General features: G+C 35.9%; 1 protein-coding gene across 3 annotated transcripts in view; it reads right to left on the reverse strand.

Moving 5' to 3' along the window:
* Positions 1-14478, reverse strand: part of DNTT (DNA nucleotidylexotransferase) — a 128927-nt gene that overhangs the window by 54698 nt on the left and 59751 nt on the right. For all 3 annotated transcript variants that reach the window (XM_066191162.1, XM_066191163.1, XM_066191161.1), the window contains 3 exons: positions 12342-12464; positions 2910-3080; positions 1543-1614 (listed from right to left, as the gene is read on the reverse strand). In XM_066191162.1, coding sequence (XP_066047259.1) covers positions 1543-1614; positions 2910-3080; positions 12342-12464 — 366 coding nt within the window. The remainder of the gene's footprint in view (positions 1-1542; positions 1615-2909; positions 3081-12341; positions 12465-14478) is intronic.

Consider the following 14478-nt stretch of genomic DNA (forward strand, 5'->3'; position numbering starts at 1 on the left):
TAGTGCTGAAATATTTTCAAAAGGGTCTATTACAGGGTTCAGATGATTCTAGGAGGCTTAATTAACACTGAGACAGAGAACTAAAGTAAAATGATTCTATGCACCCAAAGTTTTAAGGGAAGAAACCAAAAGTGGGGGGTTTTTTTGTTTCCACACTAAGATCCATTGTTATTTAGCATTTTATAGAAACTACAGATGCTGCCAGCAGTGCAGCACAAGTAACAGGGAGCCAATTTCTTCAGTTGTGTGTGGGGGTACTGCTTCTTTTCAGCTGGTGAAATGAATTATACAAACTCACACTGCAACACCCACTTCTGTAAGGAGGACAACTGACCCTGTCAATGCATGTCCCTACATCTGAAATATTGACTCTAATTTAACTCAGTCATTTGATAAGCATGATCTTTTAAGCCATGATAAGTGAAGCAGCAGGCACCAGGACTATGCTGAACAGTAAAATCTAGGAATTCACGATATGAAATTCTTCTTAGAATCTCATTAAAAAATTGGTGCCAGTTACAACTAATTTCAACAAAATGTTGAGATGTATTCTCAGCTAAGAAGAGAGCCACCTAAGTAAGTTGGTTGTACTTTTGCATGTGGAACAAGGTATAAAGCATATTTGAGATAATTTGTCTCCTGATGGGTTTTATTCTAATCTCCAAGAGATTTTCTTAAACCCCGAAGTGTAAGATTTAATAGCTCGTACTTAATCATGCTGTAATGCAATCATGCATTAATAATCAAGTCTGCTTCTCGAATCCTGCTATACATGTGAGTCTACACCTCTTTTTGAATGGTGCTAGAGATGGCATCAACAACTGTCTCTGACCATCCTTCCACATGTATTGCAGGTCAGAGAATGGGAGAACCTTTGGATAGCTGAAAAGTGAGTGATGCCAGGGAGAATGAAACAGTTCCATTTGTCTTACTCTGTTTTAATTTTTCTGAAGACAAAGGATATTTATAAAGATCAAAAACACAGATAAAATTGAAAAAAATGTTTGCTCATCTTACATGTTTCCAATGTAGAATTCAATAAATGCGCGGGTAATGGGAACTGCAGTATTTATGTGGTTTAGATTCCCTGCAACAATGAAGTTGTGTGACTAAGACTCTACAATCTGCCTAAAGAAGAAACAACTCCAGACCTCCTGCCTCACGCCAAAGAGAATTACAACAGATCTGAGTCATCTTCTTCACATGATATTTTCTTAATTCCAGAATAAAATGAAGTAGTGTTAAAATGATAAATAGCTGAGGCAGAAATAAACCAAACATCATATTAAACTTACACCAAAGAGTAAGTTGCATTACATTACTTAAGAGCAGCATGTATGCATCACATTAATTAAAATAGAAAGGTATTTCACAGTATTCCTTATCGCTGTTTCTCAATTTCCCTTTCTTTTTATTCAAGACCTTTGTATTTCTTTGTATTTGACATTGTTTGTCCCCTCAAAATAAAATTGATGGCTTTGTCCAAGTTCTACAAAGGGGAAGAAAATTTTAAACAACAGCAAGAAAACTCAAAGGATTTACCTTAAATGCCTTGTATCGCTCATCATTTAACACTTCTTTAACTCTAGAACTCTCTCCTTCTTCAATAATCTCCTAAACAAAAAAAATACTACTTATAAAGAAATAAATTTAAAAATCAATTGTAAGAACTTACCACAATTATAAGATCTAGAGAAATAATCTAAAATCAAGTTTTATCAATCTTTAGCAATCAATAAAGAGAACCTCCAGCAAGCATATTCTTTTATTCCCTCAGGATCAAATTCAGCAACCCTTTTAAAGACAGAAAATTACTGAAGGATGAAGGAGAAACTGGAACCACAGAATAAATTTCACAGTACTTACTTACTCACAAATTTACTCAAGGATGAAGTAGAAACTGGGACCATGGAATATATTTCACAGTACTTATTTACTCATAAAGGCACACCCAGAAACCAGTTATTTATCATAAACTATCAATGACTTGTCCTGAAAATTAGATTTCATTATTTGGTTGAGTTTCCTAGTCTCAAAAATAAGACTGTTGCAAGAACAAATACATCTTTTCTGGAGTGTACGATTCTTTTAGTGTTTCTGATAAAAATTAAACAAAACTAACAAATGAAGTCACCAATATAAGCCCAACAATCCATCCTATTTCCTGTGGGACCATGACTGCAATCCCGGCCCTCCACAATAGAACGTACTAAAAGCATTTCAGAGGCTGCATTCTTAACTGGGGGAATGGGGCAAATGAGGAGCCAGAGCAAAGCACAACACTCAGCAATGACCCCTCCAAACAGCTGAGACCCTGATCAGCTGCCTGCTGGAATAGCATCACTCAGAGATGTGGGTCCTGAAAAGGCTAAGAAGTAAATAAAAATGCAGGGAATATTCCAAGATCATCCATCCAATGTAGAGTTCATCCATCACCTGGATAAAAGGCTCTGCTATAACTATATATAACTTGCTATAACATTGCAAGGTAAGATTTAACATTAAAGTACTAAAATATTTACCACTTCCACAAAAAGTAGTATTTCTAAAAAAGCATTCAGGTGAGTAAAGTGGTATTGCCAAGGGCAGAAGACACATGAACAAGACTCTTAACAGTTAACCTGTTGCACCTGAATCAGAGCAAGCCCTTAGAAATTACATGCGAAGCAGATACTGCTTTATTTATTTCCTTGTATTTATTCACTTGTTACCCTCATTCCTAAGAGTGGGTGTTCCGTGACAGAGCCTTGTGTTACAACAAAAGGTTTCCAATAATCACTCCATCCTTAGAAGCATGGATAACACATTGTTATCACTGGAAATGCAGAAGGTTGTGTATCATAGATACCAGTGCTCCTCTCTGCGATCTGTAAAATAATCAATTGGCAGATAATTCAGAAGTACATTACCTCAATGATATCTCTGACTTGGTCTCCCACACAGGGCAACCCTTGTATATCTTTCATTCTGGTTACTGAGAATGGAAGAGATTTCAGCAAAGAAGCTGCCCTTAAAAATTCCAGGCAGAGTATTTCATTTTCTTTGAACTCGTAATTTTCAGCCATTACCTCAAAGGCATCCTGGGACAGGGGGAGGTAGAGAAAAAAAAGAGTTAAAGCTTAATAAAAGCTTAAAATATTCAGTATGCTCCTTAGAAAGGTTACATTGTATGCTTATTCAATAATTACTTCTTTACACTAGGGTGAAAAGATAGAGTTCATTAAAAAAGTGGACTAAATTTCTAGCAACTTGAAGTTTTCCAGGTATCATAAAAACGGTATTTTAGAGACAAATGTAAGAAAATGTTTTGATCTGTAGCAGAGCTTGAAAACCTTTGGAGAGATTTGCCTTCTGTATTCTGTGCAGATCCTATAAATCAGTCTCAAGTAGAGCCATAATTTTTAGAATTATGTGCCCAACCATAAGTAATCCATTAGATCAGCATGTAACATCTGCATTTTCAGACACAACCAAATAGGAATCTGTGGAAATATTGGAAACCTTCATCTTTTTGAACTTCTGGCCATGCTTCTACTTGGGGATTTAGGGAACAAACTCTCATTTTCCTCATTTTTCAGATGTATAGCTTTGCAAATAGAAAAACATTTTCTTTATGGTTCTTTAACTATCCATGGTTTGGTTTATTTAACATTGCACTCAGAAAATACTTGAAGAGTGTCCATATTGTTGACTTTTTCCTAAATTATCCATATCAGGTCCATTTTCCTCCCAGAATATATATAAATATATATATATATATTAATAGCAGCAAATTTTAGAAATTAAATGCAGGGAACAGACCACACAGTAGTGTAGAGGAATTCTGTTGCTGTTTGCCACTGCAGAATATCAGTTTTGAGAGAGAACCTATGCTGCAAAATAATTTTGTGAGTAGCCTAAGGAATTATGAAATTTTTTAGCTAAATTAGTAGCTGGAAAAACAAGTTCTGAGTAAAATCTTGCACAAAAGTCAAAAAATTTCAAGAATGCAAAATTAAGTGATCTTTTCAGAAATGCTCAACAGTGGGCCATTACTAGAAGAGGTTTCAACTGTTCAGAATATTTACCTCCCAGAGAAGTGGCTGTCAGTGTACATCTGCCCTCAATTACCACTTCCCAAAGCTGTAGGGGAGTGTCTGCTCAAAAAAGTTTTTGGAATAGATATGAGTAAAATCAAGAGACAACAAAAGGCTTACCAGAGCAATGACTGCAGTACAAAGTAGGAAGGAAAAAGATTAGGCGTCATTTTCCTGCACACACTGTTCATGTTTAGTTTCATATTTCATTTCATTTCTAATGAATATACAGGAATATATATGAGTTTATATAGTTTATATGGTTTAAAGACAAATATTTTTAGATTTTCCTTTATGTGCTTTATATTGAAAGATAAAGGCCAGTAAAAACCAGCAGGCCTTGTACATCTTAAATGCTACGTTTGTAATATCTCCAGGTGAATCTGTCCCAAGCCCACTAACTGACATGACAGAAAATCCAGTGAAATCAACTCTGTATTACATCTATGGAATAGAAAACAGCATCTATCACCCTGCATTGAATGAATAGAGCCTCATTTAAACAACGAGATTTTACTTGAGCTACCATCTTTTAGAGCACTAAAACAGAACAATTCCTTAAAATTGCACATACCTTCCACAATGAATGTAGATTATTTACTTATTAAATTTCATTGTTGGGTCAGCTCTACAAAAATAGACCGCCTGACATGGTGTGTTTATATAATAAACATTATAGTCTCATTGAAACAAAATGAAGGCTTTACTCTAAATCTTCAAGAAAACATTATCTTTGCTCACCCTATGATTTGCAACACATTCCTCTTAACAAAACAACATTATGAGGTCTTAATTGTTTTGGCAGTATTTCCTTAGAAGGAAATAGGTACTGTAGTCAACAAAACCACTTTATTTCCCCTTTTTTTTCCAGCACTAATATGTTAAAGTGTATAAAAATTGCTAATATTTGCTTTATTCTATTTCACCAGTATAACTTCACTCCTTACTCTCCCTAAGAATCAAACACCTGTTGTCTGTCTCACTCTAAGAATCCTTCCCTTAGCTGCATATTTATTTACCAGCTACCCTCATTAGTAAGGGCTGTGAATTTCCATTTTCATAACACTTCATGAAAGCGCTCATGAGAAGGACAGCTGTTTTGCAACATGCCTGATCTGGAAGTTTCAACTATCATTTACATTCAACTAGCCTTTGGGTATAAGGAATCAAAAAGAGGAGAGAGAATGCTCCTTTGGGGAAAGAAAAAAACAAAACCAAAACACCGATCTATTAGAAAAATAATGCAGAAACCTTACCATCCTAACATCAGTCTCTAAATCTTTTGCAGTAGCTAATTGTTGGATTTATTCGACTGCATATTTTTTTCATATTTAAGATCTTTATTTAGTTGACTGATTATATTGCGTGTAATTACACTTTTTGGTGAAAGACAGGCACATTAGAGTTTCTATTTAGAATGAAAACTAATACAGAAAAAGGTGAAACTACCAGTTTGAGGTCACAAGCAACATGGATTCATCCCAATTTTTATATGGAAGACACAGCACAGACAGTACTGCAAAGCAAATGGGGAAATGTATTTTACGAGTGGGATAACAGGAGTCAGAGGTTTCCTCTGCTGTGGGGTTTTCTGGATGTTCTCCCAAGTTCTAACACTTTTCATTCTTTATCGGCTCCAAAGATTCTTTCTTGCTATGGAATAGCATATGCTAATTGTTGCTTCAAGTGAGATTTACAGTTCTACTCACAAATGAAGGATTACTTTTGATTTCTTTTTCTTTCTTCATAATTTGTACTCATAAATACTCAAGAAAGCCGTGTTTGGCAAGAAATTTCTTACTCCAGTTAATACTAAAAACATTAATCAGGGTCAGAGCTAAAAAGCTATATTTATATTCTATGTTATATTCTTTTTTAAATACTCTGTACTGATAAACATAGCCAGAAAAGTGGTCCCCAAAAGCAGCTCCTCAGCAGCATGTGTTAATAATGGCTGAGACTGGCAAAGCCATCTTCTTCATTAGAGTGCTCAAAAAGTCCTGGGATGCTTTTTCTCACTCCCAAAATGCAGCCTCCCACATGCACATCTGATAAGTGTTCTAGACTGAATAGTCAGCCATTGTGAGAATTGTCTGCATGTACCAGCACCAGCCCTGCTGTGGGGAGGTGTCAGTCCCTTCCCACTGGCAGGAGGGCAGGTCTCAGAAAAGCTGTGTCACCATCACTATTGAAAATTACAATCACATGAAGCATTTTACTCAGAGGCTGTTGATAGTCAATGAGAAAATATAATTAAAGCATTTTTATGACTCTAGTTTGCATTTTTCAGTGTTTTCCTGCCTCTGTGAAGCTCATTAAGGTGTTTAAAATCAACAATTAAAGAGTATGGAATATTCATTATTCTCAGTGAAAAAAAAAAACCACATTGCCTGCAAATGCTTCAACTAATTACAGACCTGTCTTTTAACATAAAACTACTTTTAACATTCTTTTTGATAAAAAATTTCTTTTTCTAAAAAAAAGAACAGCAACTGGACTTGCTGTCTATTAAATAGTATAGTTCGTATTGAGTAATATTCTAGAGGAGAAAAGCATATAAAGCTAATATTATTTAAGAAAAATCTACAATCTAACAGATGTCTGGTGAAATCTATTATGGTGATACAAAAAGGAAAGTTATTGACCATTTATTCTAAACTATTATGTGTCTTACATGAAGCACCTCACCTTCACCTTATCAATCAGATCAATATTCTGATTACCTGTTTAAAAAGAAACTAAATTTCCAGAGATTGCCAGTACACGGGAATTTCATTATCTTCAGAGTACTCTGCAGGGTCTGCTCTAATTAAATATGGAAAAGAGCCGGGCTACGTTTCAGTTCTTCAGTTACTGAAAATTTTACTTCCTCTCCAAAATTGTGGAATGTTTGTTGGTGAGACTTGGACTATGGAAAAATCTGGGATTTAAATGCATTTCCAGGTTCCAGTGGGTCAGATCCAAAAAAACACTAAGATCTTGCTGAATTGTGTTAAAAATTAGAGAGGTGACAGATGTAGAGAGGAATTCTGAATCACATTTAATATCTGGTATTTAAGAACTAATAAGACAAAATATCATTTTCAACACAAAGTTACCAGTAATCACCTTACATATGCAAAAAATGCAGACTAAAATACTATAAATGCTTAAAATCACTCACGTGAAACCAACAAAAAGTGCAAGATTCTCAACTGATATATGAGAATGATTCTCAGAAAAAAAATAATAATCAGTAAGACCGCGCTAGTCTCTGTCTGCTGAACATCTGACCCAATAACATTCAGCATGATTATCAGAGTACATGTCATGCAGAAAAGCAAAACAAATTAATGGTCCCATAGGCTATTTCATACTATCCTGCTCATTTCAACAACAGTGTCAGAGCAGGTCCATTGCTACTTGCAAAACAGTCTTTAATAAACTCAGTTTAAGACTCTGCGAGAACAGAAATCACAAATATTACAGCAAAGAATATATTTTAAATCTAATCTGTTTTGTAAAGAATTTATTAAAGCTTCATGAAAGGTACTTGGCTTGCCGCCATGCCTACACTCACAACTTTGCTGCGAGACCTTGGAAAGCTGCTTCACACCTCCCTGCCATTGTTTCTCTTGGCATCTTCCACTCACTCTCTATTAGGACTGTGAACACTCCAGGGCTTGAATGATTTCACAATGTGCATGATCTCAGGGTCCCTGCAGAAACACTATTGCTAGAAATAAATGCTAGTTCCAGTTGCTCCTCATATCAATGAACACTAACAAGTTCATTTCTTGAAACAGAGTGGAATTCATGAGAAGTTTTTGTATTATTCCAGATTATGTAAAAGAAAACAATACAGATGTGAAAAAAGATCTGCTGACACAGCACAGAAATGCAGTTAGAGTGTTAATCACGTAACAATGGCCTACATAATACACACACTGTGTAATAAGAAATATAAAATACAAAATGTATTTTACATATATTAATATGGTCAAAGAAAGCAACATATACTTGATGTATATTATAGTAATATATGTATATTATATGTATATTATATGTAATATATGTATATATTATTATATCATGCAAATTTAAACTGCTGAAAAGTAAAGATGGATTTATACTCTGTATTTTAGGAAGCACTTTCCCATTTGTCTTAAAAATCTGAATACACGTTTACTCCTTAGACCAAACAATCAATTAATTTTGAATAGGTATATACTTTGCACATATTCACATTATAATTCAGAGGTACAGACTGCAGAATTTTTACTGAAGCAAGCTATGTCAGCGGGACACTACATGTTATTAAGGGTATCCATTCAGTTAGTGGTTTTCTACTACACAGCTCCCAAGTTCATTATAAAAATAAAATTGAGGATCTTCTGAGGTATGTTTTAAAATGAAATAATAATAATAACTGTTTAAGCCACTGGCATAACTGATGCATTTTTCTGTAGATGCAAAAGAAGAAATATTTCTTTTTTATTTTTCTCTAACATAGTGGAAAGGAAACCAGGCATCTTTCCCATGCTAAACATCCACATCCTCATTACCATGAGTAACAGCCAAAGCAAAGCAACATCCAGTAGCATTAGCAATAAGCCTCAGAATCACAGAACCATTTGCCTCTGACTTAATTAGTTTCTTCTGTAAGAATTAAATTGTATTTTCCTCACACAATAATGTCTTTCTGGACTTTATTGCAGTCTGATATTAGTATTCAAATCCAACAACCCCTCCCAGGCACAGCAGAATGACTCCTTTTATTTTAACACAAGAAAACACAATGCAGCCTGCAAGTATATATTTTCAGTGGGAGAGGGAAGATAGCTCCAAATAAGCCAGAGAACAATATTGTAATATTATATTCCATAATAGCGTTAATATTTAAGACAAACATAAGGAAAACTTGCTAAGCTACAGACTCTCCTCAAAGGATCTGCTCTTTTGTTTTGCAGCTTTACCCATCTGGGCAGCCACAGCTCAGCTGTGAGCAGGGTGATGGGTCCAGGTGCACTCCTGGCCAGCCAGGCCAGCAAAGGCTGAGTCAGGGCTCTCAGGCTGCACACCCCGATGCTGTGGGACACAGGGCGCTGGGACATAAACCCTGCACAAAGACTGAGTCTGGAGCAGTTGCATTTCTACTCCATGAACTGAAACGTGATTCCACTGTCTACTCCTTGGCATCTGACATTCTTACTGTATTCTTCACACAACAAGCCTTACTACACAGCACCTCATAAATTATTTGACTGGGATTTGTCCCATACTGAATGCAACAATGAAACCTTGGCATCTGCAATTTTTGTCAACTCTTCTGTAGCTTCTTCCATGTGCAAAACCGGTTTGTCGTAACTTTCTGTAAGCTATTTTCTGGCTATTAAAACAGACAGGAAACATGAGATACTTGAATATAGAAATTGCACCTAGTATATTAAACCACCATCTTTTCCTTATGAACTCTCATCAAATATCTCTGCTATTTTTTTTTTAATAAGTAGTCTTTCATGATGAAATATACAGAGAACAGGACTCAGGATTAAAAAGGATCACTAATTATCAATTTCTTCAGAAATCAAGTCGTCAAAAGTCCCTCTCCCAAGAAACCAGGATGTACAAATCCTGCTGTACCCACATTGTTGCCCATTCGTGACTGTTCCAATGTAATCACTACGCTTTCTCAAACACAACTACTGCTTATTTGAAAGGAGAACTGGACACAACATATCAGGGCAAAGTCCATAGAAGGAGAAATCCAAGAGTTTGTCGAAGAATGCATTGGGAAATAATAGCTTTGTACCCCTGTTATGGGCATGATCAGAAAACAAGCTTACCAAAGAAAACCTGTAAGAAAAGGGAACAAGCCTGACTCACAGAATAAGGCTGTTATAACAAAAGGCCACCATCCACACATAACCCAAGATGGTTTGGACCCAATTTTCAGGATGCATGGTATTGACCCAGGGAAAATCAGTCATTTAATGGTTGGCTGCCCACAGCATGCACAAGTGGATTATACCAATGCCTCAGTGCATTTGCTAAGGGCTTGCACTGAAAAATCTGTTGGAATGCTTTTATTTCAGAATGTGAATTACAGGATTAACACAAGGCCAACAAAACAACAGCAAATCTAAAAATCAGGCTCCTGTGACATTAGGCAGACTGACTGGCAGTTCTCCAAGGCATGGGCCACTTCTGGCAGTCCATAAACACCCAACCCTTCAGCGGTTGTTGCCAGATTTGGCTGTGAGGAATAGGAGCAACAGCCCTAAGGAGTTCCATTACAACTGTCGAGATGCTGATACTAGACAGACTCATGTAATATAAACTTGCCCAGTTCCACCACCAGAAACAAAACACAGTATGAACTCGGAGAAGTTACTCTGAAAATATGTTGAAGATGAAAAGCTGACACCTTTGCCACCACAAAGCCCAATGTCTACCCAGACTCAGAATGTTTGATATATAGGGTAACAGAAGGGAATCTCAGTCCTCCCATCATCAAACTGGCCCACTTCTAATGTGTTCAGATAAACTCACCAAACGCAGGCTCTACTTTGACATTAAGACTGCTGCATTGATAAACCTGGAAGTGTCTCTGTGAAACACAGGTATAACAGAAACTGCTCAGTGAATGCGGTCTAAATGCTAATGAAAATCAAATCAACAACACTGTGCCTTCTGGGAGCAACCATTTTACTTTGCCACAATCCATCACATTCCTTTTAATTTTTTGCCTTTAGAATGTCTGATAAAATGTTGTAACATAAAAAATTCATCAAGGTGCTAGGTCCCACAATCTACTGTTTTCAGGAAGTGTAGAACTAAGACACTTACTTGCTATTTCTCCAGTAAGTTTGGTATTTTACATGTTTCAGTCATACTATGTTTGGTCTGCCATTTTCCCCTACAGCAGCTTGTATTTGATATTTATAAGCGGTGAAAAAGAGAGGCTGCTTTCAAGAGGTTAAATGGTTACAATCACAGCCTTGTTTTTCTAGCAGGTGTGGAAATACAGCCATTTCAAAAGAAGCAGTTTTGGGAATGTTGGAAAGGACCTCAGGAGGTCTCTGGTCCAGTCTCAGGCTCAAAACAGGGTCAAAACTCAATTCCCATCACATTGTTCAAAAAGGGACTTTTTGTAAATAAGCAAACAGTTTAACCTACTTGACTACCATAAATAGTAACATACATTTGATGTATTTGCTGATTACTTCAAAGCATAACTACAAGCCAGATTTTAGGTTGTTTAATTTTTAACTGTGCATTCCCAGATCAAGACATTCTTGAGTTGCTCGTAGGTTTGTCTTTAGTTCTGAATTCCCAGGGGTTTTAATATTTACCTTATAAAGGGTTTATATTCGCAAATAACTGGCATCTGTTGCTATTCTTTTTATATGGATCTTACAAATAGTATTTTCTTGAAATATTTTTATGTGTTTACAGGAACACACGAAGTAGAATCATAAAAATTGTAAATAATAACAAAATAAATAATAAAAGCTTGAGAAAAATGAGGAGGTGTTTGATGTTATAGTTAAAAAATATGCATGTAACTATGCCAGATATATTTAGACTGCACTACATTAGAGTCTCTGAGAATTGTTTCCTTTTGAATAGCAGTCACTGAGTATTTAGAGCCAGCCAGGAGGAGCCATTAAGCACAATAACTCCAGAGGAATTTAGACCAGAGGACTCAGACCCTCCATACCCTCTGAAATGTGCAATTTTAACTAGTATACATGGCAGTCTCCAAGATTTCTATTTTAACTAGACAATTCAAAAGAGGTTTTGTGATGTTAATTAACATGCAGTCTGCTCAGTTGTGAAAATCTGGAGTTTAGAACCACACTTTGAAGAAGTGAACACTTGAACAAACCAAAAGGCAGCACAGCAACTGTGAAGAACCTTGGACTCACCTAAACCAAACTTTTGTTTATCATACTTCCAGCTTGTCGAATAAGACTGTGATGAAAGGTTAAAAGATTTTTTGGAATGTTATTCTATCATTTGTTTTAAAAATTAATGTGTTTACAAGCTATTAATGTATTTAAAGATCCACTGTGTTAAGCTTTCAGCAATACTTAGAGGATGCAATTAAGCTTGCACTCAATTTTAATTTAGGTATGGCAGATTTATAACTTTTTAAATTGTTATTATGCTGCCTGTTTACTCATGAATTTGCTGAGGGTGCCACAGAAAATACTGAGGAAAGTATTATAGTAATTATTCTAATTATACTAGTTTTTATTTTATGGATAGGATAAATATTACCGTGAATTTCTTGTTGTAGTTATTTAAAGTTGTCTTCCTCTGGCATGAATACTGAGATACTTTTGTTGCAGTAAATGCTGGCATTTCCAATTCAGGTGTATTCAGAGGAGATTGGCATTGCTCCTAACAAGGGTAAAAAAAAAGAAGAGTTAGTGACACACATGGCAAATAGCTTAAAAATGTAAAAAAGTACATTTTATGAGCCCAAAATACAAACCTTTGAAGAGCAGGCAAGAAAATAATAATGCTCCTGTCATTCTCCTATGAAAAACAGTTGATTTCATATTGGCTGGACTGACAGTACATTGTATCTGGTGATTACTGGGATTTTTGATTTTCTGCAGTAAATTCTTGCAGGGAGTTTACAATGGCACTGCCGTTAAAAAAAAGAAAGCCTTTCTAAATGCTGTGTGTCTCTACTGCTCTCACTATTGTAGTAACAAGATACTAAGCTGAAAAACTACAAAGCTTTAAGAGCAGATAAACTCTAAAACACAGAGTTTTCACAGAAAACAATAGATTATTCAATACAAGATTAGGAATATTAGGCCAAAGAGAAATGTTCAACTGACTTTTTAACAGTCTTTAGCTAAATTCAGTAGTGGAGGAAAAATTTTTGTTTGAATTAGAAATAGAGTTTCCTCCCCTCTTGCAGGTAAAGTGATAGAATTTTAAAGAATTTAATTAATTCAGCTAAATGTTCAATAGTGGAGCCATTTTAGAGTGAAGGAAACATTTATAAACAGCTACAGAAGAGTAATCACCATCCTTTTTTCACCCAACAGCCAGCTGGTGATGTGGTTTCTCCCTTAGTCAATTCCCATAGATGCTGATCCAATCCAGGCATCACTTTTTCACATTCACCAAAGCCAGGGAAAGGAGACAGATGCCAAGACTTGAATGGGCATTTCCTAATCTCCAGGCTCCCTCTGTGCTCATTCACTTCTCACCTAATTTTGTCCCAGGCAAAATAGACCAAGGCCAAACAGGTCTGTAGGCAAGCCATCCCTGAAACATGAGAATTCTCTTGAAAGGCAGGATTCAGAGTCATATTCTCATTGACAAAAGAGAGTTCTGAGCACAAGTCCTCAACATGGGAATGTCCTGACTAGGAAGCACCTAGAAAAAGGCAATCTCACGCCGGCTTTCTGCTGCTTTATATATTCAGTCCTTCAATTCCTTTACTTTCTCCAATGTGACAAATCTGAAATACTTCAGGAACATGAAGTACCTATCGCAGTTCTCTGTATTTTTTGCTCTCGGTCCTTTTGCTTGAAAACTTCCAGCAGATGTGTCAAAAACCTGTTGCACTGCACTATCCAAAAGCCACCAGGAAAGGGTTCAATAATAACAATAAAAAATACCATGAAGATACATAAAAGAAATTTTCACACCAATAATGGAATGATGAGCCCTTTTCCCCCAGTATCCAATCACACAGACAAAAGGCTGGCAAACAATAAGCATGTGTGTATCTTCATAACCACACCCCGTTACAATTTCATGCTAAATTGCCTTTATATTTGATACAAAGAAGTTAAATAACGGTATTCACACACAGAGAAAAGGTATTTGCTTGCACAACTGAAAGAGCAGTGAATTATAGGGTGGTTTTCATAGCATACCCTGAAAGGAAGAAAGCTATTTTATGTGTAAGACCAGTCTTGGGAGTAACCAAAATGGGTTTCAGTCAGGACAACAACACAACTCATCCACTTCTGCACACATTCATTAATTGTATTTTAAAATTGATTTTAAATCATATAAACTATGATTGATTAGTGCTAATATGCTGCTTGAAATGATAGTGCCAGCTGCAAAGACTGTGAACAAACAATGTTACTGAATAGAATTTTTAATAAGCTGTTACCTTCACTAAGACACAGAACACAAAGAGCAAAAGCCCTACATGCAGTATTAGCTGGTACTGTGGAGGAGGGCAAAACTAAAGCAGAAAATCTCTGCATTTAAGAGTGTGGTAGACTGGACATAAACATCATATTCCTGCCTTGGCAGAGATATTTGAGCATTTTTCTTAATCAGTAAGAGTTATGCATGTTCTCAACTGGACTTGATTATAGATAAAAACAGAAGACATTTTAGATAGAAATTAACAGCAAAAACATCTGACAAACAA

Source organism: Chamaea fasciata, unplaced genomic scaffold (genome assembly GCF_029207755.1).
Source record: "Chamaea fasciata isolate MVZ Bird 193981 ecotype frontalis unplaced genomic scaffold, bChaFas1.0.hap1 SCAF_9, whole genome shotgun sequence".
NCBI lineage: Eukaryota > Metazoa > Chordata > Aves > Passeriformes > Sylviidae > Chamaea > Chamaea fasciata.